The following is a 24,526-nucleotide window of genomic DNA, read 5'->3' as shown; positions in this document are numbered from 1 at the left end:
AACTCAAAAAAGCCTATGAAAAAGGTATCAGGGGCATCTCATGGGGCCCCCTACTGACCCCGGGTCCTCGGGGCAGTGCCCAAGTTTCCAAATGGTCAGTCCGCCCCTGGCTACTGGTGGTTTATTATGAGTGGAAATACTAGTCAGATGTTCACCCATCTGTTTCCTAGATTACCTAGTCTTACCTATATAGATTTTTCCACATGGGCATATTATCTTATAAGCAACAAAGCTAGTGGAGCAGTTAACAAAAGAATGTATCTGATATTTCTGGGTTTTTATTACAATTCAAAAAAATCAAAATGATCACCGTTGAGAGTCAAATATCTTTGGGTGCCATTGAGATGGTGATTAGCTACAGTGAGGAACAGAAGTATTTGAACAACCTACGATTTTGTAAGTTCTCCAACTTAGAAATCATGGGGGGGTCTGAAATTCATATTGTAGGTGCATTCCCACTCTGAGAGACAGAATTAAAAAAAAAAATGCAGGAAATCATATTGTATGATTTTTAAAGAATTTATTTGTCTTGCACTGCTGAACATAAGTATTTGAACACCTGAGAAAATCAGTGTTAATATTTGGTACAGAAGCCTTTGTTTGCAATTACAGAGGTCAAACTTTTCCTGTAGTTCTTGACCAGGTTTGCACACACTGCAACAGGGATTTTGTCCCACTCCTCCACACAGATCTTCTCTAGATCTGTTAGGTTTCGGGGCTGACGCTGAGCAACACAGAGTTTCAGCTCCCTCCAAAGATGTTCTATTGGATTTAGGTCTGGAGACTGGCTAGGCTACTCAAAAACCTTGATATGCTTCTTACGGAGCCACTCCTTGGTTATCCTGGCTGTGTGCTTCGGGTGGTTGTCATGTTGGAAGACCCAGCCACGACCCATCTTCAATGCTCTGACTGAGGGAAAGAGGTTGTTGCTCAAAATCCCACAATAAATGGCCCCATTCATCCTCTCAATACAGTGCAGTCGTCCTGTCCCCTTTGCAGAAAAGCACCCCCAAAGCATGATGTTACCACCCCCATGCTTCACAGTAGGGATGGTGTTCTTGAGATGCAACTCATCCTTCTTTTTCCTCCAAACACGAGTGAAGTTTAGACCAAAAAGTTCTACTTTGGTCTCATCTGACCACATGACTTTCTCCCATGCCTCCTCTGGATCATCCAGATGGTCATTGGCAAACTTCAGACGGGCCTGGACATGTGATGAGCAGGGAAACCTTCCGTGCAATGCATGATTTGAAACCATGACGGTGTAGTGTTCTACCGACAGTGACCTTTGAAACTGTGGTTCCAGCTCTCTTCATGTCATTGACCAGCTCCTCCCTTGTAGTTCTGGGCTGATTCCTCACCTTTCTTATCAGAGATACCCCAGGAGGTGAGATCTTGCATGGAGCGCCGGGCCGAGGGAGACTGACAGTCGTCTTCAGCCTCTTCCATTTTCTAACAATTGCTCCAACAGTTGATCTATTTTCACCTAGCTGCTTGGCAATTGCCTCGTAGCCCTTTCCAGCCTTGTGGAGGTCCACAATTTTGCCTTTGGTGTCTTTTGACAGCTCTTTGGTCTTGCCCATGGTAGTAGTTGGCGTCTGACTGACTGCGGGGTGGACAGGTGTCTTTAAAGAGCTCAGACAGGTGCTACTAAGTTACATTAATGAGTGGAGTAGAGGTGGACGTTTTAAAAGCACAGTAACAGGTCTTTGAGAGCCAGAATTCTTTCTGTTTCTTAGGTGTTCAAATACTTATGTTCAGCAGTGCGATTTCCTGAATTTTTTTTTTTTAATTCTGTCTGAGTGGGAATGCACCTACAATGTGAATTTCAATGTGACCCCTCCGTGATTTCTAAGTGGGAGAACTTGTAAAATGCAAGGGTGTTCAAATACTGTACTTCTGTTCCTCACTGTACAACTGATTTGAGTTTACAAGTAATTTTTAGGCGGGGGTGATCGTTTTTCCAATTCAGTGATTCTGTGTTTTAATTTTTTTCTGACTTGCTGGTGTTATATCTTTCACTTAGATGTTGTAAGTTGAACAGTAAGTACAGCTGGATAAAACAAAAACTGTGCCTGTCTTCATTTCAGGCTGCAAAGCAGTGTGTGCTTATTTTATAGGGGGTGATTCTTTTCTATACCCACCGTATATTTATTTTTACTCTGTATCCCAAAAGCTGTTTGTTATATATTTTGAACATGTGACCAGCAACAGAACTAGAAGCTCCTCATGCTTATGTTTCCCTGCAGACAGGCTGGGAAAGGGCTGGGTCATGTGATAGCTGTATTATTGATTAGGAAGAAGGTACTTAGATGTTTTATTAAAATATTTATGGTGTCATTCATATATAGAAAGAAAATAGACTATATAATTAAAGTGTGTGTTTAGTATCACTTTAAGTTTTGCAATGATCCTTTTAAGAAATTTTTCAAATGGTATTTTACTTTCTAAATGGTGAACTATAGCAATATTTTTACAATCCTTAGGTAAGTGATTTTAAGTTTTTTCAGAGAGACAGTAATTTGGATAAGTATGTGATTTCTTTTTAACAGGCGAGAAACTTTTTGACATCGACAGTGGTAGAAATGCTCCCCTCCATGCGCCTCCATCACAGCACTATACCATTGTGTTCAACACATTTGTTATGATGCAGCTTTTTAACGAAATTAATGCCAGGAAGATTCATGGAGAAAGAAATGTGTTTGAAGGGATTTTTAACAATATCATATTCTGCAGCATTGTATTAGGTACTTTTGTAATACAGGTAAGCGCATGATGGGCATTTTCGTTGTTAAACTACAAACTATGCATTTCTTTATGTAATAAAGGTGCTGTCTACAAGTCTATAGAACATTCTCGTTTTATTTTTGAGATCCTCCTATTTCTGTTAGGCAACCCTGCAAGAAATATTCATTTGACCAGAGGTTACTTGTTTTATTTTCCTAAATCCTCCTTCCCAGTTTACTGTTTTATACTACTGGAGGAGAAATGGTGATGGAGAGAAGATCTGTAATTGTGTTCTTTCCTCAGTGATTTTACAAATTCCAGGATCCCAGGTAGCCTCTGTACTCTGTTTTTTAAAAAAAAAAAAAAAAAAAAAAAAATGCAGCTGATATCATATGAGTCTTATTTTTATAATTGGAAGTACTGAAACTTATCCCTGGCTCTAAATTTATCATGAATTTACATCTTTTCTCTTCCTTTTGCAATACCAGAGCTTGTATGAATATGTCTTGCATTTGCTGCTTTCCTACTATGTCTGTGTTTATTAGATAAGTAATTGTTTTACCCAATTTGTAGAAGTAATTTTTTATATTCAGTAATTAAACAATTTTTTTATTCCTTTTGTAGATCATAATTGTCCAGTTTGGTGGAAAACCTTTTAGTTGTACAGAATTGACAGTAGATCAGTGGCTTTGGTCTGTTTTCCTCGGTATGGGAACATTACTTTGGGGCCAGGTAAATTTATTCATTTTTGAAATTTTTTATATTATGTTGGAGCTAGGCAAGGCCTTCTCTGCCCAATCTAAAAAAACATTTTCTTGCCATATCAGTATGTGTTCTCCATAATCATGTTTTGTCCTCAGTATTTCTCTGATTACGTAATGTAATTGTGCACAGGTTTTATTTTAATATTAGATTCTTAATTTCTGACTTAAAAGAATGTCAAAGCATTAGAGGTACTGGCAGGTAATGTTTAATAGTGCACGTTGTATTAATTTTTACTTTAAGCATGCTTTAATTTTATTTTTTGTGTCCATTTATTCAGAATATTTCTTTTGATGTTTGCACATACAGTATGTATAAAAGATTAGAATTCAAGACCTGTGAAGTCATTTTTTTTTTTTTTTTTTTTTAAAGAATACTTTAGTGCGATAACTTGAGTAAAGCTCCTATTGCTAATTAAGTTTTCAGTTTTACTTAGACATATTTTTGCCTTTGTTTAGCTGGTAACCACAATACCAACGAGTCGTTTGAAGTTCCTCAAAGAGGCAGGTCATGGGACACAGAAGGATGAAATTCCAGAAGAAGAGCTTGCTGAAGATGTAGAGGAGATTGATCATGCAGAGAGGGAGTTGCGCCGTGGTCAGATCTTATGGTTTAGGGGCCTAAACAGAATTCAGACTCAGGTATGGTCTTGAATAAGGCAAGCACTTTATATGGGTTAAGGGAATATATTTAAAGTTGTAGCTCATCTGTTAGCGCTAAGTTTAGGTGGCTGGTTCAGAATGGTGTGCGTGAGCTCTCTACCTTCTTTGTATTTTCCCTCAATACGCTTGAAAGAATCTTAGTTTCTCTTGATCTTCTTTTAAGCTTTCTTCAATTTGCTTTTATTAGCTACTCTATAAAAGTGCCTTTCTCTTTTTTTTGCTTTTTTTTATTTGTTGTAGATGGGATGGTCCTTTCTCTTGTTCTCTCTCTCTCTTGCTGAGCAAGCTGTCACAATCTCTGATTCCTTGCAGATGGATGTAGTGAATGCTTTCCAAAGTGGAAGTTCCATTCAGGGGGCTTTAAGGCGGCAACCCTCCATCGCCAGCCAGCATCATGATGTAACAAATATTTCTACCCCTACACATGTAGTGTTTTCCTCCTCTACCGCTTCTACTACTGTGGGGTGTGAGTGTGTGTTCCTAAGTGCATGAAATTAACACATCCTAATCCACACACCTAACCTTTCTCATTTTCTCCTCAGTAATCTCATTGTTCAGGCTGTTCATAAAGCTTTCCCTTCACAAGGATAATACACCCTGTGTGTTTATTTTTAGAGGGCTAATGGACTGGTTTGATTATTAGCAAATGCAAGCTTAAAGTCTGATATCCTGCACGTTTAATTTATAGATCTTGCTTCATCAGTTATTTGTTTTATATTGATGTTCTTGTATATATTGAAGGTGGCAGTGTTGGTAAATTTTCGAGTATATGCCTAGTGTTGAGAATATTTGTTTTGGTTGTCTATATCTTTACATCCATGTCATACAGATTGTACTTTGTACTTTATACGCAGGTCTGTTTTAGGAATGGCTTTTTTGTTAGAAGTGTTTTGAACAGTGATAGATTTGACAACAAATGTATATTGATAAACATTTCTTAACACCATTCTAATTTAATTAGTTCCCCATACTTAAATATATTTTTCCTCTTGCAAGGAAAAAGTAGCACTGTAGCTTTTGGTGTTAGCAGGCAGACATTTACTTCTGTCATTAAAATCATAACTAAGATTTTTCATTCGAATTCATGAGTGGGGCACAGCAACAGCCAGTTTTTCTGTGGCTATCGAACATGAGTGGGGCACAGCAACAGCCAGTTTTTCTGTGGCTATCGAATTTGAGTAATCGGGCTTGTTGGAAATTTTTTGAAGAATTAAATTTCTAATCAGTCATGGGAGATTTGTTTGAAAAATATAATCGAAAAAGAAATGCGCATGAGCTGTTACCTGGAAAGAAGAGTGTTCCAGCCACTAACTTTCTTTTCTGTAGCAACATGAGGTGAAATTAAAAGCTTAGTTGAATTTTGAAATCAATGGTGGCACCTTGGATTAAAAAACACACAATGTCCGATTTTCGCAAGAATATTCGGAACTTGATCCATGTATGGCCTGCATAAGTCAGTGTTTCCCAAAACTGGCCTTGTCTTACCAACAGAGCAGGATTTGCAGATAACTGCACACATGCACATGTGGCATAATTAATGTTTCATGCAACATGACTCAGATCCAGAGAGAACACGTAAATTAGCAAGCATCACTTGGAACTACTTGACTATTTATGGAAAAAAAATGCAGGGATGCCTAATGTGCATAAGCGAGTCTTATATACTTTTTTTAACTACACAATAAAATCATAGAGCAAAGTCTGAGAAATAGAGAAATGATGTCCCATCCTCACTAAACCGAACTTCCTCCAGCCTACTAGCCATAAAAAGCAATAATAATTCTTGGTTCTATATATTCTCTGGTAAATTGATGCCTACAAAAGAAGTTTGTCCATGATCATAAGTGATGCAATCCAGTTGCCACAGTTAGGTTAACTCCAGAAGATCCGTTTTCATACAAATTTAATATTAATTTATACAAATACTTGGCACAAACTGATGAGACTCGGGAACAGTTTTTGAAAATGCTGCTGTAAGGAGAATAGCTACAATATGCTCCTGGAAAAAAAACATTCATGTTCATGATGCTTTGTTGCATGCTGGAATATATTTTATTGACTTTCATAATTAAGTCTGGACTTGCCCAACACCCAGGTAGCTGATGCACCTGAATGACACATGAGGGCCTACATTTCTTGAGCCTTTCCTATAGTTGATAATTAAAGTAACTTTTTCCTGTCACTTTTGTTGCCTGGTGTTCTGCTAAATTTTAAAGCTGGACCAATCCTCAGGTACTTACAGTATACAGCGCTGTGTTCAGGCAGAGGGATGGGAACTATCATTCTACTCCAAGAACAAAATAAGCCAAGCACTGTTCAGCCATTCACTGGGAGCTTCATATTTTGTGAATGAATATAAAGCTTCCTCTGGCTGAGTCGGAGACCTCATCTGCCCACCTCTCTGCCTCAGCCAATTGGAGAAATTCATAAAATGCAAAGCTCAAAGTGAATGGCTGAATAATGCTCATCTCAACTAGATTTTGTTTTGGTAGTGGAGTGGGAAAGTTTCATCTCACCGCCGGAACACAGTGCTGTATACTGTAGTTATATACTATATATAGCCTTAACTTAACCATAGTTAAGGCTACATACAGTTTATACAGCGCTCCCAGCCGCTGCAACTGTTAGTGAAGGTAATAGTTCATTAGGACCAGCTTAGTCAAAATGAACTATTTAAATATCACTAAAAGCTGGAGATCAGCTTTAAGTATACAGCATTTTAAGAAAAGGTGTATCTTTAATGTCTTACGGACTAAAAAGCCAGACCCAAACATAAAATCTTGTGCCATGCATTTATCCCTCTAATTCTGCCATGCAGCTACCTCAAGTTTCCAAGTAAGATACATTTGCCACACATTATTTGTTCTAAGGTGATTTATTGTGCTCTTATTACGGTAGGATGATCCCTTGCCGGCTCCCATGTCCCAGCCCTTGTCAGCGCTTCCTCCTCTGCGCTGCAGCAACTTCTGGCTGACACAAGGGAGCCAGATCACGTGATTGGGACCAGAGCGGACTGAAAATGGGTAAGTATATACATAATTACACAGGTTAGTCAGCATAGGTGTTTTGAACATTTTTAAGACTAGTTAGTTTTAGGCTGAAAATTTACTGTTATAAAAGGACTACTCATTTTAGTTCTGAATATAGTTGCAGTACTAAATGGGCATTGTGTGTGATGTTCCCTCTGCAGTTATCAGCGTTTTAAATATTTTGCTTAGTCTAATGTGCAGTTTGATCTAGGCCAACAGTTTGTTTGCTCCTTTGGCTTACTACAGATGTCATTGTGCAAACAGCCTCTGTGACCAAGTAAATCTTTTTCAAAATCATATGCAGAGAATTTTTCAGAAATGTTGAGTTTGGCCCAAATTCAGCCAAAACTTGTTTTTGTTCTAGATAAACTGGAGAAAGGTTTGAACCACGATCAGGTTTTTGGTCACAGGTTCATATTGATGGGAAGTGTTTTCTAGCGATAGAAAGTGTAAAGGTTTGAACTACTGTGTTTTTGTTTTTTTTTTTGTTTTAAGTTTGTAAAATGTCTAAGCAAATTTCTAACAGTGTCTTAAACTTTTTTTTTCTTCATTGTACTCTTCGTATGCTGCTTAATTAGTATTTGGACCATCTAGCATATATGGGCATCTTACTTAGCCTAAAGTAAAGTTCTTTTGAACTGATGGCAATGATTTTGTAAGGGAATCAGTCAGTTTTGTAAAGTGAGTGTGTACAAACTATAAGTGTCTAATCTGGCAAAACAAGAGTTTGCCACCTTCTGTTCAGAATATACTGAACATTCTCATTGTGGGGATAACAGAACATTAAACTTATTGCTTCTAATGAATCATTGGCAATGGACACTGAGTCGTTTTAGACCTCCAGTGTATGTATACAGAAAAACATATCTTTTTGCTATATACTGTACACGGTATATATGGATTTGTAAGGTTGCGTGAGGTTTAAAAGAAGGTTTTAGGTTGGTGACCCTGTCTCAGGCTTGACAAATAAAGACCTCTCTAAGACCTTTGCTTAAAGTGATTCTCCCTCCTCACTGGATATTGATAGTAGTGGGAGCCAATGGTTCCCACTGCTGTGTCTCAGCCAATAAGAGCGACCCGGAGAGACGCTGCTCTCGTGCACATTGCTGGACCGAGATCGGGCTCAGGTGATTGTTGAGGGGGCTGCACACTGAAGGTTTCTTACCTGCATGTATAGAATGCATGAAGGTAAAAAAAACCTTCACCCTTTACAACCACTTTAAATACTTCCGTACTGGGCCAATTCTGACTTATCCACTACATGTAAAAATGGTGCTAAACTACGGTACCTAAAAAATCTCCATAGGCGACACTCTAGAAGCCTTTACAGGTTACGGATTTAGAATTACACAGGAGGCCTGGCACTAGAATTCTTTCACTCTGACCTTTGCAACAATACCACACGTGTGAACACAGTTTACATATGCGTGTGAAACTTGCATATGCGTTCGCCTTTGTCCGGCGGGCGGGGGGTGGGTCGGGCTTTGGTAGTGCTTTAAATGTTTATCTTAATTTTGTTTATCACTTTTATTTCTATCACAAAGGATGAACAACATTCCTTTTGATAGCATGGGCAGTAACGGCTCCTCTTTACTGTAACATCTGGAGTCTATAAGACTCTAGATCTCTCTTCTGCCCTTAAAAGCATCTGTTCAAACCGTAATTGGTTTGATCGGATGATTTCACAAGCCAGTAATGGCTTGTTTTTTTAATTCCTGGTGAAACCATTAGTGACAAAATGTTCATCATTTCTAGTTTCTTATACCTTAGAGATGATCAGGGATGTTACAGTCCTCAGTCATCTTTGTGGCAAGCTGGCAAAACTGCCGGCTTCACTCCTGGGTTCCCCGGTGAGACCAGAGAACAAGGAAAACCAGCAGGGTTGGGGACCCCCTCCCGCAGCATGTAAAAGCAATCCAGTGGCTATTTAGCTGCTGGATTGCTTTTACATTAAAGTGCATCACCGGCAGAAATGGATACTGGGATAATGCTTGTAGCTGCAGGCATCATCCGGTATCCCCACTGAGAGTTCAGGATGTCATGCAGTTGGGAAGTGGTTAAACACGAAAATAGTCTCAGTACTGCAATGGCAAATTGTGCATTATTATAGGAGTGGTGTAAAAAACTAAGAATTCAAAACCGACCATTGCTTTCAGAAGGTCTTGGTTCTGTCATGTAGAATAACAGTTAGTGCTGCCCATGGTATCTAAACAGATTCCCACATACTGCTATGGTTTTCTATGTGAACAAGGAAAAAACACATTTTTCTTTTGAACACTAGTTGAATGTCACTTGTAGTGCTCATGAGTTATGCTTCCATTTTTTTTTTTTTTTTGCTTTTGTTGCTTCTAGTTATACAAATCATAAGCAGATTTCCAATGATTTGGTATATACTCGAATATTTACACTCGTAAGGTATATTACACAGTTGTGTGTGTTTGCTTTACTGCATGACTTTCTGCAGCTCCAAGTTCATTGTGCCATTCAGCTTACATAATGCTTGGCTTCATAGTTGGTATCCTAATTCCTGGCATGAGAATTGGTTTACCTGTTGTGCCAATATTTTTTGTTTTCCTTTAAGTTGTTTATAAATAGCATCTATACGTTTTTAGCACTTGTAAAATATTTTGGCACTGAATTTTTTTTTCTATAGTGTTCGTCACTAAATGCAGTATGAAAGTAATGATTTTATGTTCTTCACCACAAAAAACATCAGTGTTATTTTATTAAATTGACTAAAATGTCTGTTTATTTTTACAGTGTGTTGCAAGTCCACTGCATTTTGCACAGTTTTGACTCATTGTAGTATTTGTGAAATCAAAATCACATACAAACCATATCCAGACTACTTTTATTCCTCTGCTTATTAAAATTGTTTTTTTCTTTTCCTTTCCCTTTGCTCTGTGACTGACAGATTCGAGTGGTGAATGCATTTCGTAGTTCTCTGTATGAAGGATTGGAAAAGCCTGAATCACGAAGCTCGATCCACAATTTCATGACACACCCAGAGTTTAGAATAGAAGACTCCGAGCCTCATATTCCGCTCATTGATGACACAGATGCTGAAGATGATGCTCCCACAAAACGTCACTCTACTCCACCTCCCTCTCCCAATCAAAATAATAATGCTGTCGATAGTGGAATACATCTTACAATAGAACCGAACAAGTCAGCTACCTCTTCATCCCCAGGCAGTCCACTACATAGTCTGGAGACTTCACTCTGATTGTAAGACGAATGTCAACATTCTAGCTGATTTGAAAAGAAAACTGGGTCCTTTACACACAATGCAGCGGGCAGATGAGTGCCTGCTCCTTGGACTTCAATTGAAGACTCACTTGTATGAATGTAGATTTATTTTTTTAAAAAATGCTTTCTGCCAGACTGAGGGTGCTTTTCTTGGGAAGGAAAAGGGATGGGATAATTGGGATGAACTCTTTGACAAGATACTCCGTAACCCAGCAAAAGCAACCTGCAGAGCATCAGTTACACTAAACGGTGATTGGCCTGGACAGTATGTTAGGAACATTCTAGTTTATATTGATCCACATTATTATTTTTTGGGGGGCCCGGGGTTGTTCATTTGATTATTTATGTTATAAATGATACAGATCTGTTTACAAGGTTTATAGATATTTTTTCCTGTTCATAGAAGGGAAGTTTCCTTATTTGCAATGAAAGCAAAAATGTCCTTTTAAACACTGCTGTATTTTCAAGAAAAAAAGGGGTGTTTCTATTGAAATTGTTTGAAAAACTTTGCCTGCAATTTATTCAATATGGTAGATAAATGAACTCATAGCCAAATAGAAAAAAAAACACTAATGCTTCATACAAGATGAGAGCAGCAGTGTTATAATGAAAACGACGGCCTCTGTCCTTAGTTTCTTTAAAAAAAAAAAAAATTTAAAAAAAGAAAAAAAAAAGAAAACTCACATTTACTACTTAATGGTTTTCAAATGATTTTTTTTTTTATGTTCAAGAAATGATAAAGAACTTTTTGTTCCAAAGCTCAACAGAATTTTGTGACATGCAGGACATCATTGTGTGACGGATCTTGCTTGAAATCCTTTTGCTATCTCCGTCAAAATATATAAAATCAAAATACATCAAAACTTTAGTCTTCTTAATTTTTTTTTTTTTTTTCTTTTTTTTTTTTTGTTTGTCTAAACCTGTTAGTTTTAGATCTGTCTTGGTGAACTGTGAGTGGAACCGTGTTGATTTTCTAATAAATCTTTAGATGACCTTCATGCAGCATGAGGGCCTGTTGGCATTTTGGGAAAAACACAAAGATACTACTAGAAAGTAGTACAGTCATACATGTTTTCCTTTTTGTTTTTGGAACTTGTTTGTAAACACAATAAACATGCCCTTTTACTAAATACTAATGCAGCAATGTTTTCTTACATATGTTGCCACTTCGCATTTCAGTGGCTGTACATGTTTCAAGATCCGATTAATGTGTTTTGAAATATGTATATAATTGGTAGGTGCTGAATTCAGCTAAATAGCTGACTGCTCTACCATGTAGTAGTAAAAAGGAAAAAAAAATGTTGAAAAGCACTTAAGGGCATCTTTGGGTACATGTTGATAGGCTAAATTATTGATTTTCCTTTCATCTCTTGGAAAGTTTGGGGATTAAAAAATACACCCGGAGCTCTTGGTCTTTTCTCTGTACATCAGCATATGTTTTAGTATTTTGTTGCATTCTCTGTGAGGGAAATGAGACCTGCTTGTAAGAGTGGTCTTCAGTAGATAGCCAAAGAATTTGACAAAGACCCAAATAATTTTTTGTTGTCCTGTATGTATGTGCTAGTGTAATCTATCAGTGTTGTCTTTTACTTTACAGGTATACCAGTTTTCTATGTTTTTTTTATTCATAATCTAAAACAAGAACATTATTGTAATTTTGGCTTAGCACAGGGCTTGACAAGTCCCAGGCACCACATTGCCACGGTAACCAGAAACTGTGTCTTGTGCCTAGGACCCCGCCAGCTCACACTGCCCTGCACTCCCCCACCCCGCGTCCCCTGCTGGCTCTTCTCCTCCGCCCCACAGGCCCCACGAAAGCCAACCCCCTGGAGGACATCTCAGGCTTTCACCTCCCCTGAGAGCCCATGGAGCAGAGGAAGCACCAGTACCCCTGCTGCCACATTCCCCCCCCCAACTGCCCCATCCACACCACTGATGCAGCCATAGACGAGTGCTAGGAGGGCAGCTGGCAACAGTGCCGCATGCTGGAGCCCATCAATACCACCTTCAATAGTGTTGACCACCAACATGTGTGGCTCCCCCCTGGAGGAGCACAGTGTGCAGACCAGAGTCGCCAGGGCCACCAAGTCCTGCCACCTGTGCAACAGCAGACAGCCCCGCCTCCAGCAGGGTGATAGTGGATATCCCTTCCCTTTCTCCACCGACCACAACAGCCAGGCAGACACAAGCTCAGCTACCCCTCCTGGCACCAGATCCTTTCCACTGACACCATCTGGAGGAGCCACTGCTGGACAGGTGAGAGCTGGGAGGACTGGTGCTTCCCTTATGTGTGTGTGTGCGACCCCCATCTGACTCCTAATTAATTTTTTTAGCTGTCCCCTAGATTTAAAGCATATTTGTCAAGCCCTGACTTAGCATTATCCTTACCAGAACAAGGGAGTACATGTTGCCTGTTTTACAGGCTTCCAGCAGGTCTTTGGAGTACATACATACTTGTGTGGTTGACATGGAGAATCCATGGTGAGTGCAGGTAATTCATTTTCTAGTCATAAACTGTAAACAGCGACCACATAAATTGTATGTCCCATCACAAAGCCTAAAAACCACAACTAATACAATGTGCTTGTATACAGTTGTTAAAAATGTGTTTAAAAAAAGTGAGTACAGCTCAAAATCCTTATTATGGCTTTTATTTCCATACATGCAAAATGGAATACTTCACAGTCTGCTCCAAATCAAAACATGGAGAAAAATGTTTCAAATTTGTTATTCCTTTTTCTTCACTTTCTGTAAAGTACTATTAGGCTTTTCCAAAAAAAATAGTGTGCATTTTTCTTTACAAACTCAAACCTTTACTGTATAAACAAAAAAATGCTTGACGTTTTAGCTTTCCTGTGAATCACTGAACTAATATTTAGTTGTATAATCACTGTTTCTGGTAACTGGTTCACATCTGTGTTGCATGGATTCAACCAACTTCTGTCATCTGTGAACAGGTATTCCAGCCCAGGACAATTCCACTATATTCCACAATTCCTCTGCATTTCTTGGTTTTACCTCAGAAACTGCATTTTTTTTCCATAAATGTTTTTATTGGAAATACATGGTAGGAAGTACAGTTCCATTACATTGTCAAACAGAACATAGACAAAAAATGGATTTGGAACTGAACAGGTCACATGAAACCAGTTAGCAAAATGATGCATCAAAACATGAAAAAAGAGGGTACACCAAGACAGAAGTTTTTTGGACCTGCAGTCTGTTGGAAAACCTCTCTATCACGAAGTAAGGTTTGGGAATAATATCCCATTTGGGAGGTATCTAACATGCTGCGTTCTGTTTCACAGTATGTCCGCTATATTAAAGCTATAGACGTAGACAGGGGAGAGGAAGGAGGTGTGTGGGGTAGGAAAGGGAGAGGAAAGGAAAAAAAGGGGGGGGGGGGGGGAGAGGAGGAGAAAAATGTGGTAAACTAAAGGTAGGATAGGTCTGCTCTTCCTCCCCAAGTTGGTAGGGGCTTTGTAGCCTCTGAAAGCTTGAGGTAGGCTATTAGGACAGTCAGCATTGTACTTAAGAACTATACTATCTATAGCAGGGGTGGCAAACACGCGGCTCCCGGCCAAAATGAAAGCGGCTCTTTGCCTCTTACCATATTTTGTATACTGTGGCTCTTTGCCAAGTTTCATCTTTCTTTGAGGAGGTGGGGAGCGGGTACCTGAATTTGACAGGTACCCGCTCTTCTTTGTTCTTTGATCTTACCTGTTCCTCTATCCAGCGGCGCACTGTCTTCCGGCTTCTGTAGTGTGGGCACTGGGCATGACAGCCGGGTGCCAAGTGCGCATGCGCAAGAAGTGGTGCTTTTTGTGAATGGTAAGGTGGTACCTGGGACACATGACAGATCCCAGAAGCTGCCGGACCAATCACAAAGCGCAAGTGCTTCTCGCTCATGCGCACTGGGCACCCGGCTGTCATGCCGAGCGCCATTACAGAAGCCGGGAAGACAGCGCACGGCTGGATCGAGGAACAGGTAAGATCAAACAAAAACTCTGCGGAAGTAAGAGCGGGTACCTGTCAAATTCAGGTACCCGCTCCCCACCTCCCCAAAGGTCAGCAGTCATCTGTGCTGTCCGCGGTCTCTGGTCATCCCTGTGCTGTCCGCGGTCTCTGGTCATCCCTGTGCTGTCCGCGGTCTCTGGTCATCCCTGTGCTGTCCGCGGTCTCTGGTCATCCCTGTGCTGTCCGCGGTCTCTGGTCATCCCTGTGCTGTCCGCGGTCTCTGGTCATCCCTGTGCTGTCCGCGGTCTCTGGTCATCCCTGTGCTGTCCGCGGTCTCTGGTCATCCCTGTGCTGTCCGCGGTCTCTGGTCATCCCTGTGCTGTCCGCGGTCTCTGGTCATCCCTGTGCTGTCCGCGGTCTCTGGTCATCCCTGTGCTGTCCGCGGTCTCTGGTCATCCCTGTGCTGTCCGCGGTCTCTGGTCATCCCTGTGCTGTCCGCGGTCTCTGGTCATCCCTGTGCTGTCCGCGGTCTCTGGTCATCCCTGTGCTGTCCGCGGTCTCTGGTCATCCCTGTGCTGTCCGCGGTCTCTGGTCATCCCTGTGCTGTCCGCGGTCTCTGGTCATCCCTGTGCTGTCCACAGAGAGAGAGACAGGTGCCACAGCAACCTCCAGGGTAGTTGATGTGTTAACTGTGGCTAAGTTGCATTTGATGTGTGTGTTGAGGGTGGACACTTACCTTGAAATGAACACATTGTTTTGTAAGGGGAAGAAAGTGTTATGGTGAATAATATGGTTTTAATTATGTGTTTTTGTGTGAGTGTTTGTCTGTTTTGGCAGGTCACTGCGTGGTGTGGCTCTCTGACTTTCACAGTTTAAAATTTTGGCTCTTTGTGTCTAACTTGTTCGCCACCCCTGATCTATAGTCACTAATGAATATAATTATAGATTCCTCAACCAAATAGCTCTCAGTGGATTTAAAGTGGTACCAATTGGATGTAAATTTGTGCACATGCTCCTAAGAAATCTATAAGCTCTTCCATTTTTTTCAATTTTGCTCAATCTCGCAACCCTTTCTCTGATTGATGGGACTCTCAAAGGGTGCCAGTGAACTGGGATACACATCCTAGCTGCATTTACCATGTGCATAGCTAAGGAACAAAGTTAATCTCTTCTGGATAGAGCTGTATGGTGAAGAAGATACTGGGCTGGGATAAAATCCAAAGGGAGTGAAGTAACCTGTGTGATACTCCCATGAACTTCAGTACAGAAAGTAGACAGATTCACAGCTCCACCAGATATCCAAAATTGTACCTTCCTCTCTACCACATCTCACATGTTAGAAGCTGTAGGATAGCATTTGTGGAGCAGAGTAGGGGCCCCATACTCCCTTGTCTGGACCTTGTAGCAGTTTTCCTGAACCTCTACAATCAAGAAACCCTTGTGTACAAATTACATGTCCATTGGATTGCCAGAGAAGCGTAATTCATCATTCCAGAGAACACATCTCCACTGCTCGAGAGTCCAGTGGTGGCATGCTTTACACCACTGCATCCGATGCTTTGCATTGCATTTGGTGATGTAAGGCTTGGATGCAGCTGATCGGTCATGGAAACCCATTACATGAAGCTCTCTACCCACTGTCATGCTAATCTGAAGGCCACACGATGTTTGGAGGTTTTTATTGACTGCAGATAGTTGGCGACTTCTGCGCACTGTGTGCTTCAGCATGCGCTGACCCGGCTCTGTCATTTTACATGGCCTACCACTTCGTGGCTGAGTTGCTGCTGTTCCCAGTTGCTTCCACTTTGTTAAAATACCAGTAATGGTTGACCGTGGAATATTTAGTAGCAAGTAAATTTCACAGTTGTACTATGAAAGCTTGCCACCTGTACAATAAGTCCAACACTTGGAATTCACTGAGCTCCCGAGAGCGACCCATTCTTCCACAAATATTTGTAGAAGCAGTCTGCATGCCTAGGTGCTTGGTTTGATACTGCAGGAAAAATATGGAAAGCGCACACTTATCCCAGATGATGAGTTTTTTTGAATGAAAGTTAAAATATACTCACAAACATGAAGTGACAAATCACATAACAAATGAAAATCACTGGAAATATGCTCCCTATGGCACCAAGGGCCCCAACATAAAAGAACTGCCATCCAAGGACCAAAGAGAGGCTGATGCACTTTGAGGGAAATGCTCTTCAGAGCCTGTCTTCAGCCCTCTACACTCATGCGCAGGAGCTTTTGGCTTATTTGAGCTTGATTTTATACAGCTGTGGCCATGGATGTGATTGGAACACCTGAATCCAATGATTTGGAGGGGTATCCCAATACTTTTGGCAATATATATTTTCATAAGGGGACACAGTGTAGAAATGTCATGAAATATGCAGCGCTCATAAACAGGTCTCAAGATCCACAGAAACCTGATAACATACAATTGTTCTAAATTGAATATAAAGCATATATAACTCGTGACTTCTGTGGTGCTTCCATGGTTGGAGAACCGGAAAAAAGTTTGTGACTCTTGTGTTGGACAAGCTGAAAGAAGTTTGCACTAACCAGATATCTCAGCACATGGAGCATGGAGTAATTAAGACCTACTCCTGGTACTCTGAAAGGAAGCCACTGGAAGGGATGATGTCATCTGATATCTCGCCACTAGATGTCATGTTCCCAGGACAGCAGGACGATGATTCCAGAGATGCACATCAGCCAATAAGGAGATGAATCCAGCAAGCCAGCCAGCAACACACAGGAGACCAAGAGGAACCAGGCACCTTCAAAAAGCCCAGGCTCCCTCCAAAAAAGAGAGCCACAGGCCACAAGCTTTGATAGTGTAGTATTGCATTTATTATGTAGTAATTCACAATGATAAGAAAAACCACACTTACAAATAAAGGTCACAGGAACAAGGGGCAGCTAAAAGATGTGTCCAGACAGTGGGGGGGCACCTCCCTGACGCGTTTCGTGTCACACACACGTTTTCAAAGGGGGTCTAGAAATATTATAATAGTGTAGAAATATTTGAGATCTACAGTTAGGTCCATATATATTTGGACACAGGCAAAATTTTTTTTTTTTTTTCAGGTATTTACCAAAACATATTCAAGTGTGCACTCTCAGGTTTAATTTGAGGGTATGTACATCCAAATTGGAGAAAGGGTTTAGGAATTACAGCTCTTAAGAGTAGCTATCCCCCCCCCTTTTTCAAGGGACCAAAAGTAATTGGACAATTGAATCAAAAGCTGTTTCATGGCAAGGTGTGGGCTACTCCTTCGTTATTTCTTCATCAATTAAGCAATGTAAAGGGTCTGGAGTTGATTCTAAGTGTGGTATTTGCATTTGGAATCTATTGCTGTGAAACTACATCATGCGTTCAAAGGAGCTGTCCATGCAAATGAAACAGACCATTGTAAAGCTTCAAAAATGAAACAAATCCATCAGAGAGCTAGCAGCAACATTAGGAGTGGCCAAATCAACAGTTTGGTACATTCTGAGGAAAGAAGAATGCATTGGTGAGCTCAGCAACATTAAAAGGCATGGACATCTATGGAGGACAACACTGGTGGATGATCGCAGGATCCTCTCCACGGTAAAGAAAAATCCATTCACAACATCCAGGCAAGTGAAGGACACTCTCCAGGAGGTGGGCATACCATTGCCAAAGTCTACAATCAAGAGAAGACTTCTTGAGAGCAAATACAGGGGGTTCACCACAAGGTGCAAACCATTCATAAGCCTGAAGAATAGAAAAGCCAGATTAGACTTTGCCAAAAAACATAAAAAAAATAGACCAGTTCTGGAAAAGCATTCTTTGGACAGATGAAACTAAGGTTAATCTCTACTAGAATGATGGGAAGGAATAAGTGTGGAGAAGGCTTGGAACAGCTCATGATCCAAAGCACACAACGTCATCTGTAATACATAGTGGAGGCAGTGTGATGGCATGGGCATGCATGGCTTCCAGTGGCACTGGATCATTGGTGTTTATTGATGTGACAGAAGCAGCCGGAGGAATTCTGCCGTGTTTAGAGATATACTGTCAGCCCAGATTCAGCTTCACAGGTCAGATGAACAATGATCCAAAACACACTGCAAAAGCAACCCAGGAGCTTTTGAAGGAAAAGTGGAATATTCTGCAATGGCTGAGTCATTCACCTGATCTCAATCCAACTGAGCTTGCATTTCACTTGCTGAAGGCAGACCCACAAGAACAACTGAAGACAGCTGAAGTTAGAGCCTAGCAAAGCATCAGAAAGGAGGAAACCTAGTCTTTGGTAATGTCCATGGGTTCCAGACTTCAGGTAGTCATTGCCAGTAAAGGAATCTCAGCAACATATTAAAAATGAATATTTTATTTATGATTTTATTCATTTGTCCCCTTCCATTTGAACCCCTGAAAATGGACTGTGTATAAAAATGGTTGCAGTTCCGAAAATTTGTACTTGATATTTATGTTCAACCCCTTGAATTAAAGCTGAAAATCTGCACTTCAAATTCATTTGGATTGTTTCGTTTTAATTTATGCTGGTGGCATAGAGAGCCAAAGTATGAAAATGTTGCCTGTGTCTAAATATGGACTTAACGGTATGTGTCTATACTACTGTCTACAGGAGATTGGACACTTGCAAACAAAGTTGTTAGTCAGCTAGTGTTCTAGGGGAATGGACATCTTTCCTCAGACATTTTTTTTTCTCCACTTACTGCAGAACTGAGAGTAGTCTTATGCAGTTACTTGGCACAATTTTGAAGGCATTACCAGGCCCCCACTATGATGAAGATGCAGGGCCAGCTTGTAATGTGACCTTACAGAACTGAGATCTGCAGCTAACACAGCACACCAGGTGTCTGGAGAGCACCCAAGGCAGAGTGCTTAACATGTCCAGGCCCATGATACACTCACTGGTAGAATTCTGCCCCTTGTCGTTGAAGACTCCTTGAGTATGCCCACTGGAGGGGTTAAGGAAGCCTGGTATGCGCATGGTTCACTGGGTCCTGCTTAGGCACTTCTTGTACATTTGTTTGCTGCAGGCTGCCATCCAGACCTCAGGAAGTAACTAAACTTTGCTCTTATTTGTGGAACTTGGCATCTGCTACGGTTTCCCCCTTTAGGGTTAACTTGCAGCATCATGAGCCACAGCTCATTCATGTATCATATACACTCTAGACACAAGGGCTGTAATGATTTGTATGTGTATGTTTCTGAATCCCCCCTGTAACATAATGTATTACTTGATGATTCTGGCAGCAAATTTGTTGTATTTCATCTTCCTTTAACAGACCAAACTGTCCAGCAAAAACAGCAGTTACAAGGTTGAGACAAAATATATATCTCAAACGGGAAAAAAAAAACTATTGCTGTAACTGATAAGTGTTAGCTGGAGTTGGGCTTTAAATTGTTCACTAATGTAAAGGCCATCTCAATCTACTTGTCCTTTCAACACTACCCTCTCCACTGACAATTCTTCTGTCCAAAGGGTGGCTATGTTCTTCTCCATAGATACAGTGGAGGAGTTTATGTAGCCACCCAGAGACAAGAATTGTGTTACTGGCTGATCACCACATGAAAATAAAGGAACTAAGCCTTCCAAAGAAAAAATACTAATGCAGCGACCACATCCAATGACTGGCAAGCTACAATATATTATATTTTAGTTTTTGGGTTTGGTTACCATTTTAAGACTGAAAGTCCCTTTCCATGCCTTCTTTCCCCCCAGCAGGCATTGCCCTGCAACCTGCCCTTGCTGTCATGTTTATCTGCCAGACCCTGGGTGTCTGGTCCTAGAATATGTCTAAAAGCTCATGGATCAGTGTTAATTGATAATGCAGCGAAATATCCGTTTAAAAAAAAATGTTTTGCGTAAGCCGTTTGGAGATGAACAATGTACACCTTTATCAAGGATAGTAGTGGAGGAGACCTTACCCTTTTACTCCAGCCACAAAAAAAAAAATACTAAGCCTCAGTATGTAAAACATTCTACTTGTGAGGCTAAGAAGAACTGGACCAAGTCCAGCTCCAAAGCCTTCGAAACAAGTGCGCATGTTCTTCTCATAATGAGGGGTTGTCACCACCTCTCAAAGTGCGGGGAAGTCGTTTATTAGCCATTGTGACCACCTGGACCAAATGCATCTCAGATGCATGGGCCAAAGATATAGTATCCAGGGGACAACAATTTGCAGTTTTTGCTCTCTGCCCAAAGAAAGCCGTTACTGCTGAAGACTGTCCAGATATCCCAAGTTGGGGATGTCCTATGAAATAAGCAGGTAATTCTTTCCTGATCTGTTGCAGCCATAGTGTCAGATTTTTAAAGCACTGGAAATAAGTACTACCTGGTTCTGGCATGCTTGTCAGATTTTCCAAATGAACTATTGCAAGGCATTTCTGAATAGGTGACGGCCATTTAAAGGGACCATACCACCAGAAAAGTGTTGTAATTGTTTTATTGAATTCCTACCCTTAATCTCTTAATTCGCATGCATGATTTCTGCATTGAATCCACCTGGTAAGGCATTGATTCCTCTAGCTTGGAGATCTTCTGGTTTCTGAGGCCATCAAGGATACCTACTTGCAAGTAGACTGATGAAGGAAGTTTGTTCTTCCGAAAACATGTTCCTTGGAGTCAGACACACTCACTCCCTTGGTGGTGTTACCAGGCTGCTCTTCCTCTCCTGCATGACAGTCCTTTCCAGTAAAGCTTTGGATCCAGTGATCTGCCAAACCACTGATTTGCTAATGCACACAGCGGCTCAAGCTCTTGCACTTTTAGCTACACTCCTGACTTTGCATCCCACTCTCTAAGATCTTTTTAATAAATTGACATACTACACTATATTAGTTCATTGGGCTCCTCTCTCCCCTTCCCCATTTATTTGCCTATTTGCATGTCCCTATCGTTCCATTTCATCAAAACTACCTGCTTTTTGCTGTGAGCATGCAACTCTTCCAGTTTGTTGCCGTTCCCTTTAGTCCGTTCACTGCACTTGAGTATTTACTAATGTGCTATCCCTGGTGTTTGCTCTGCTGCATTCACAGGACATCCTCATCACGGGATAGCTGGATGACTGCCTGCTGAGAGAGCAGTCAGCTCAAACCCTATCAGACAACCTCCAGAAGATGGTGTCTTGACCTTTTATGTTCCAGAGTTCAGACTCAACAGTCCAGGAGTCTGCCAACTCTACTCTTCTGCATGAGGGTTCTGGACTTGATGGTTGCTTCCTTCAGGACAGTTCTATATGCCCAATTCCGCTCCTGACTGTTGCAATAAGTAAGTAACAGTCTCTTAATTTTATGAATTTACTTGTCTCCAGAGTCCCAGGATGAACTTTTCTGTGGCCTGGTAGCTGATGAATCTTGCCCTAGAGTTGGAGAAATTCCTTCCATCAGTCTGGAAGATTCTCAAGACATATGTCAGCCTGACAGACTGGGTAGGAGTCACTAGCGGAATCTTGTTACTCCTTTGATATCCTCAAGCTACAAATGGTTTGGTTGTCCCTCCAATGCTGGACATCATCCAATCTGGATTCAGTCAGATGATGTCACAGCAGTGGCATACATCAATCATTGGAGAGGAAGAAGAGGTCTCAATGTGGTCAGGTCAGGTGATGTGTATTTGTGTAAGGAGGGAGGGTGTGCCCTAAGGAGATCAACACCCTATAGCAGTGATGGCGAACCTGTGGCACGCGTGCCACAGCCGGCACGCCGAGCCTTATCTGTGGGCACGCCAGGAGAATCCAGCGGCGCGCTGTCTTCCTGGCTGTAGTGTGCGTGACAGCCGGGTCCCAAGTGCGCATGCACAAGAAGCAGTGCTCTTTGTGAATGGTAAGGCGGTACCTGGGACACATGACAGATCCCAGAAGCCGCCGGACCAATCACAAAGCGCAGCGCTTCTCGCGCATGCGCACTGGGCATCCAGCTGTCCGACGAGCGCCCACACTACAGAAGCCGGGAAGACAGCGCGCGGCTGGATAAAGGAACAGGTAAGATTAAAAAAAAAAACTCTGCGGAAGTAAGAGCGGGTACCTGTCAAATTCAGGTACCCGCTCCCCCTCCCTCCCCAAAGGTCAGCAGTCATCTCTGTGCTGTCCGCCGTCTCTGGTCATCCCTGTGCTGTCCGCCGTCTCTGGTCATCTCCTGTACTGTGTCCGCAGTCTCTGGTCATCTCCTGTACTGTGTCCGCAGTCTCTGGTCATCTCCTGTACTGTGTCCGCAGTCTCTGGTCATCTCCTGTACTGTGTCCGCAGTCTCTGGTCATCTCCTGTACTGTGTCCGCAGTCTCTGGTCATCTCCTGTACTGTGTCCGCAGTCTCTGGTCATCTCCTGTACTGTGTCCGCAGTCTCTGGTCATCTCCTGTACTGTGTCCGCAGTCTCTGGTCATCTCCTGTACTGTGTCCGCAGTCTCTGGTCATCTCCTGTACTGTGTCCGCAGTCTCTGGTCATCTCCTGTACTGTGTCCGCAGTCTCTGGTCATCTCCTGTACTGTGTCCGCAGTCTCTGGTCATCTCCTGTACTGTGTCCGCAGTCCCTGGTCATCCCTGTACTGTGTCCGCAGTCCCTGGTCATCCCTGTACTGTTAATTAGTTTGCACTACTGTACGAGTTGTTTTTTCTAAACCAAAAGCTCGATATTCAGGTTTCATTGCAGTGTTGGCACTTTGAAAGAAATAAGTTGGTTTTGGGTTGCCGTTTGGGCACTCGGGCTCGAAAAGGTTCGCCATCACTGCCCTATAGCAAGGTGTGCATAAATGTGTTGAGAGAAAAAAAGACACAATTTCACTGCCAAAGATTTGAGATGAATCAGCACCTGAAGCTACCAGCAACCCATTATCCTCCAGTGCTGTCATATTCCAGAACTGCAACCTACCGGGAGTGCCCAGAAGTATAAGGTGTTCAGTGCTCAGAGATATGGCCAAGGTAAGGAAGGCTGATGCCTGACCACCACTGAACAAGACACACAAGTCGAAATGTCTGACTGGGCCAATACTTATCTGAAGACAGATTTTTATTTAAAAGGATTTATGGACTGATAAAATGAGAGCGACTCTTGATGGACCAGATGGATAAGCCAGTGGCTGGATAACAGGCCCAGAGCTCCATTGTGACTCAGACACCAGCAGGGTGGATTTGGGATTCTGGTTGGGGCTGGTATTATTAAAGATGAACGAGTCAGACCTTTTTGGGTTGAGATGGACTCAAAATCAACTCCCACGCCTACTGCCAGTTTTTATAAGACACTTTCTTCAAGCAGTGGTACAGGAAAAAGTGCATATTTCAAAAGACAATGATGTTTATGCAGCACAATGTTCCATTGTATGCATTAAAGTACTCCACTGCGTGGCTAGCCAGTAAAGGCCTTAAAGAGGAAAGAATAATGACATGGCCCCCTTCCTCACCTCACCTAAACCTGGTGTTGACCAATAAAGTCATTTAACCTGTACTATCATCCCTGCAAAGAGAGGAGAGAAAGTTGTGGGGATTTCTCCTCTACAGCTGAGAATATGGAGCATCTGCCTCCATCCTCTGATGGCTGACACCCAGGTACAGTATACAGTGCATCCAGAAAGTATTCACAGTGCTTACCTTTTGCCACATTTTGTTATGTTACAGCCTTATTCCAAAATTAATTAAATTAATTTTTTCCCTCAACATTCTACAAACAATAACCCATAATGACAATGTGAAAAAAGTTCATTTTGAAATCTTTGCAATTTATTAAAAATTAAAAAAACATGCACATAAGTATTCACAGCCTTTGTAATAACACTCAAAATTGAGCTCTGGTGCCTCCCATTCCCACTGATCATCCTTGAGATGGTTCCACAACTTGATTGATTTCCCACCTGTGGGAAATTCAGTTGATTGGACATGCTTAGGAAAGGCATAAACCTGCCTATATAAGGTCCCACAGTTAACAGTGTGGCCCTGATTTACTAAGAATTGAGTCTACCAGCAGATGCTGAACATTCAGGCAGACGCAATCAATCTAGACCTGTCCGTCTTCAGAAAGGCGTCTAGCAAACTCATTGAAAAGACTCAACTTGTAGACTCTTTTCCTGTTAGTAAATCTGGAATCACATCTGGCACATTTCTAGATGCAATACCGGATATGTTTTCTAGGTGGTGCACAACCGCGAGCT

General features: G+C 41.6%; 1 protein-coding gene across 7 annotated transcripts in view; it reads left to right on the top strand.

The window, feature by feature from the left end:
• The window catches only part of ATP2B1 (ATPase plasma membrane Ca2+ transporting 1), a 275,992-nt gene extending 264,433 nt beyond the window's left edge, over window positions 1-11,559 (top strand). For 2 of the 7 annotated variants that reach the window (XM_089652527.1, XM_089652518.1), the window contains exons 18-22: window positions 2,553-2,764; window positions 3,352-3,459; window positions 3,948-4,130; window positions 4,392-4,550; window positions 10,095-11,559. In XM_089652527.1, the coding sequence (XP_089508653.1) occupies window positions 2,553-2,764; window positions 3,352-3,459; window positions 3,948-4,130; window positions 4,392-4,550; window positions 10,095-10,406 (974 nt within the window). In that variant the 3' untranslated portion in view covers window positions 10,407-11,559. Of the gene's footprint in view, window positions 1-2,552; window positions 2,765-3,351; window positions 3,460-3,947; window positions 4,131-4,391; window positions 4,618-10,094 lie in introns of all 7 variants that reach the window. The other 5 variants (XM_089652529.1, XM_089652560.1, XM_089652552.1 and 2 more) reach the window with 5 other exon arrangements.
• Window positions 11,560-24,526: the final 12,967 nt, after the last annotated feature.

Source organism: Staurois parvus, unplaced genomic scaffold (assembly GCF_062004578.1).
Source record: "Staurois parvus isolate SC_StPar_1 unplaced genomic scaffold, SC_StPar_1.0 ptg000025l, whole genome shotgun sequence".
Taxonomy (NCBI): domain Eukaryota; kingdom Metazoa; phylum Chordata; class Amphibia; order Anura; family Ranidae; genus Staurois; species Staurois parvus.
The sequence above is the reverse complement of the archived record's forward strand: the minus strand, read 5'-3'. Positions and strand labels throughout refer to the sequence as shown.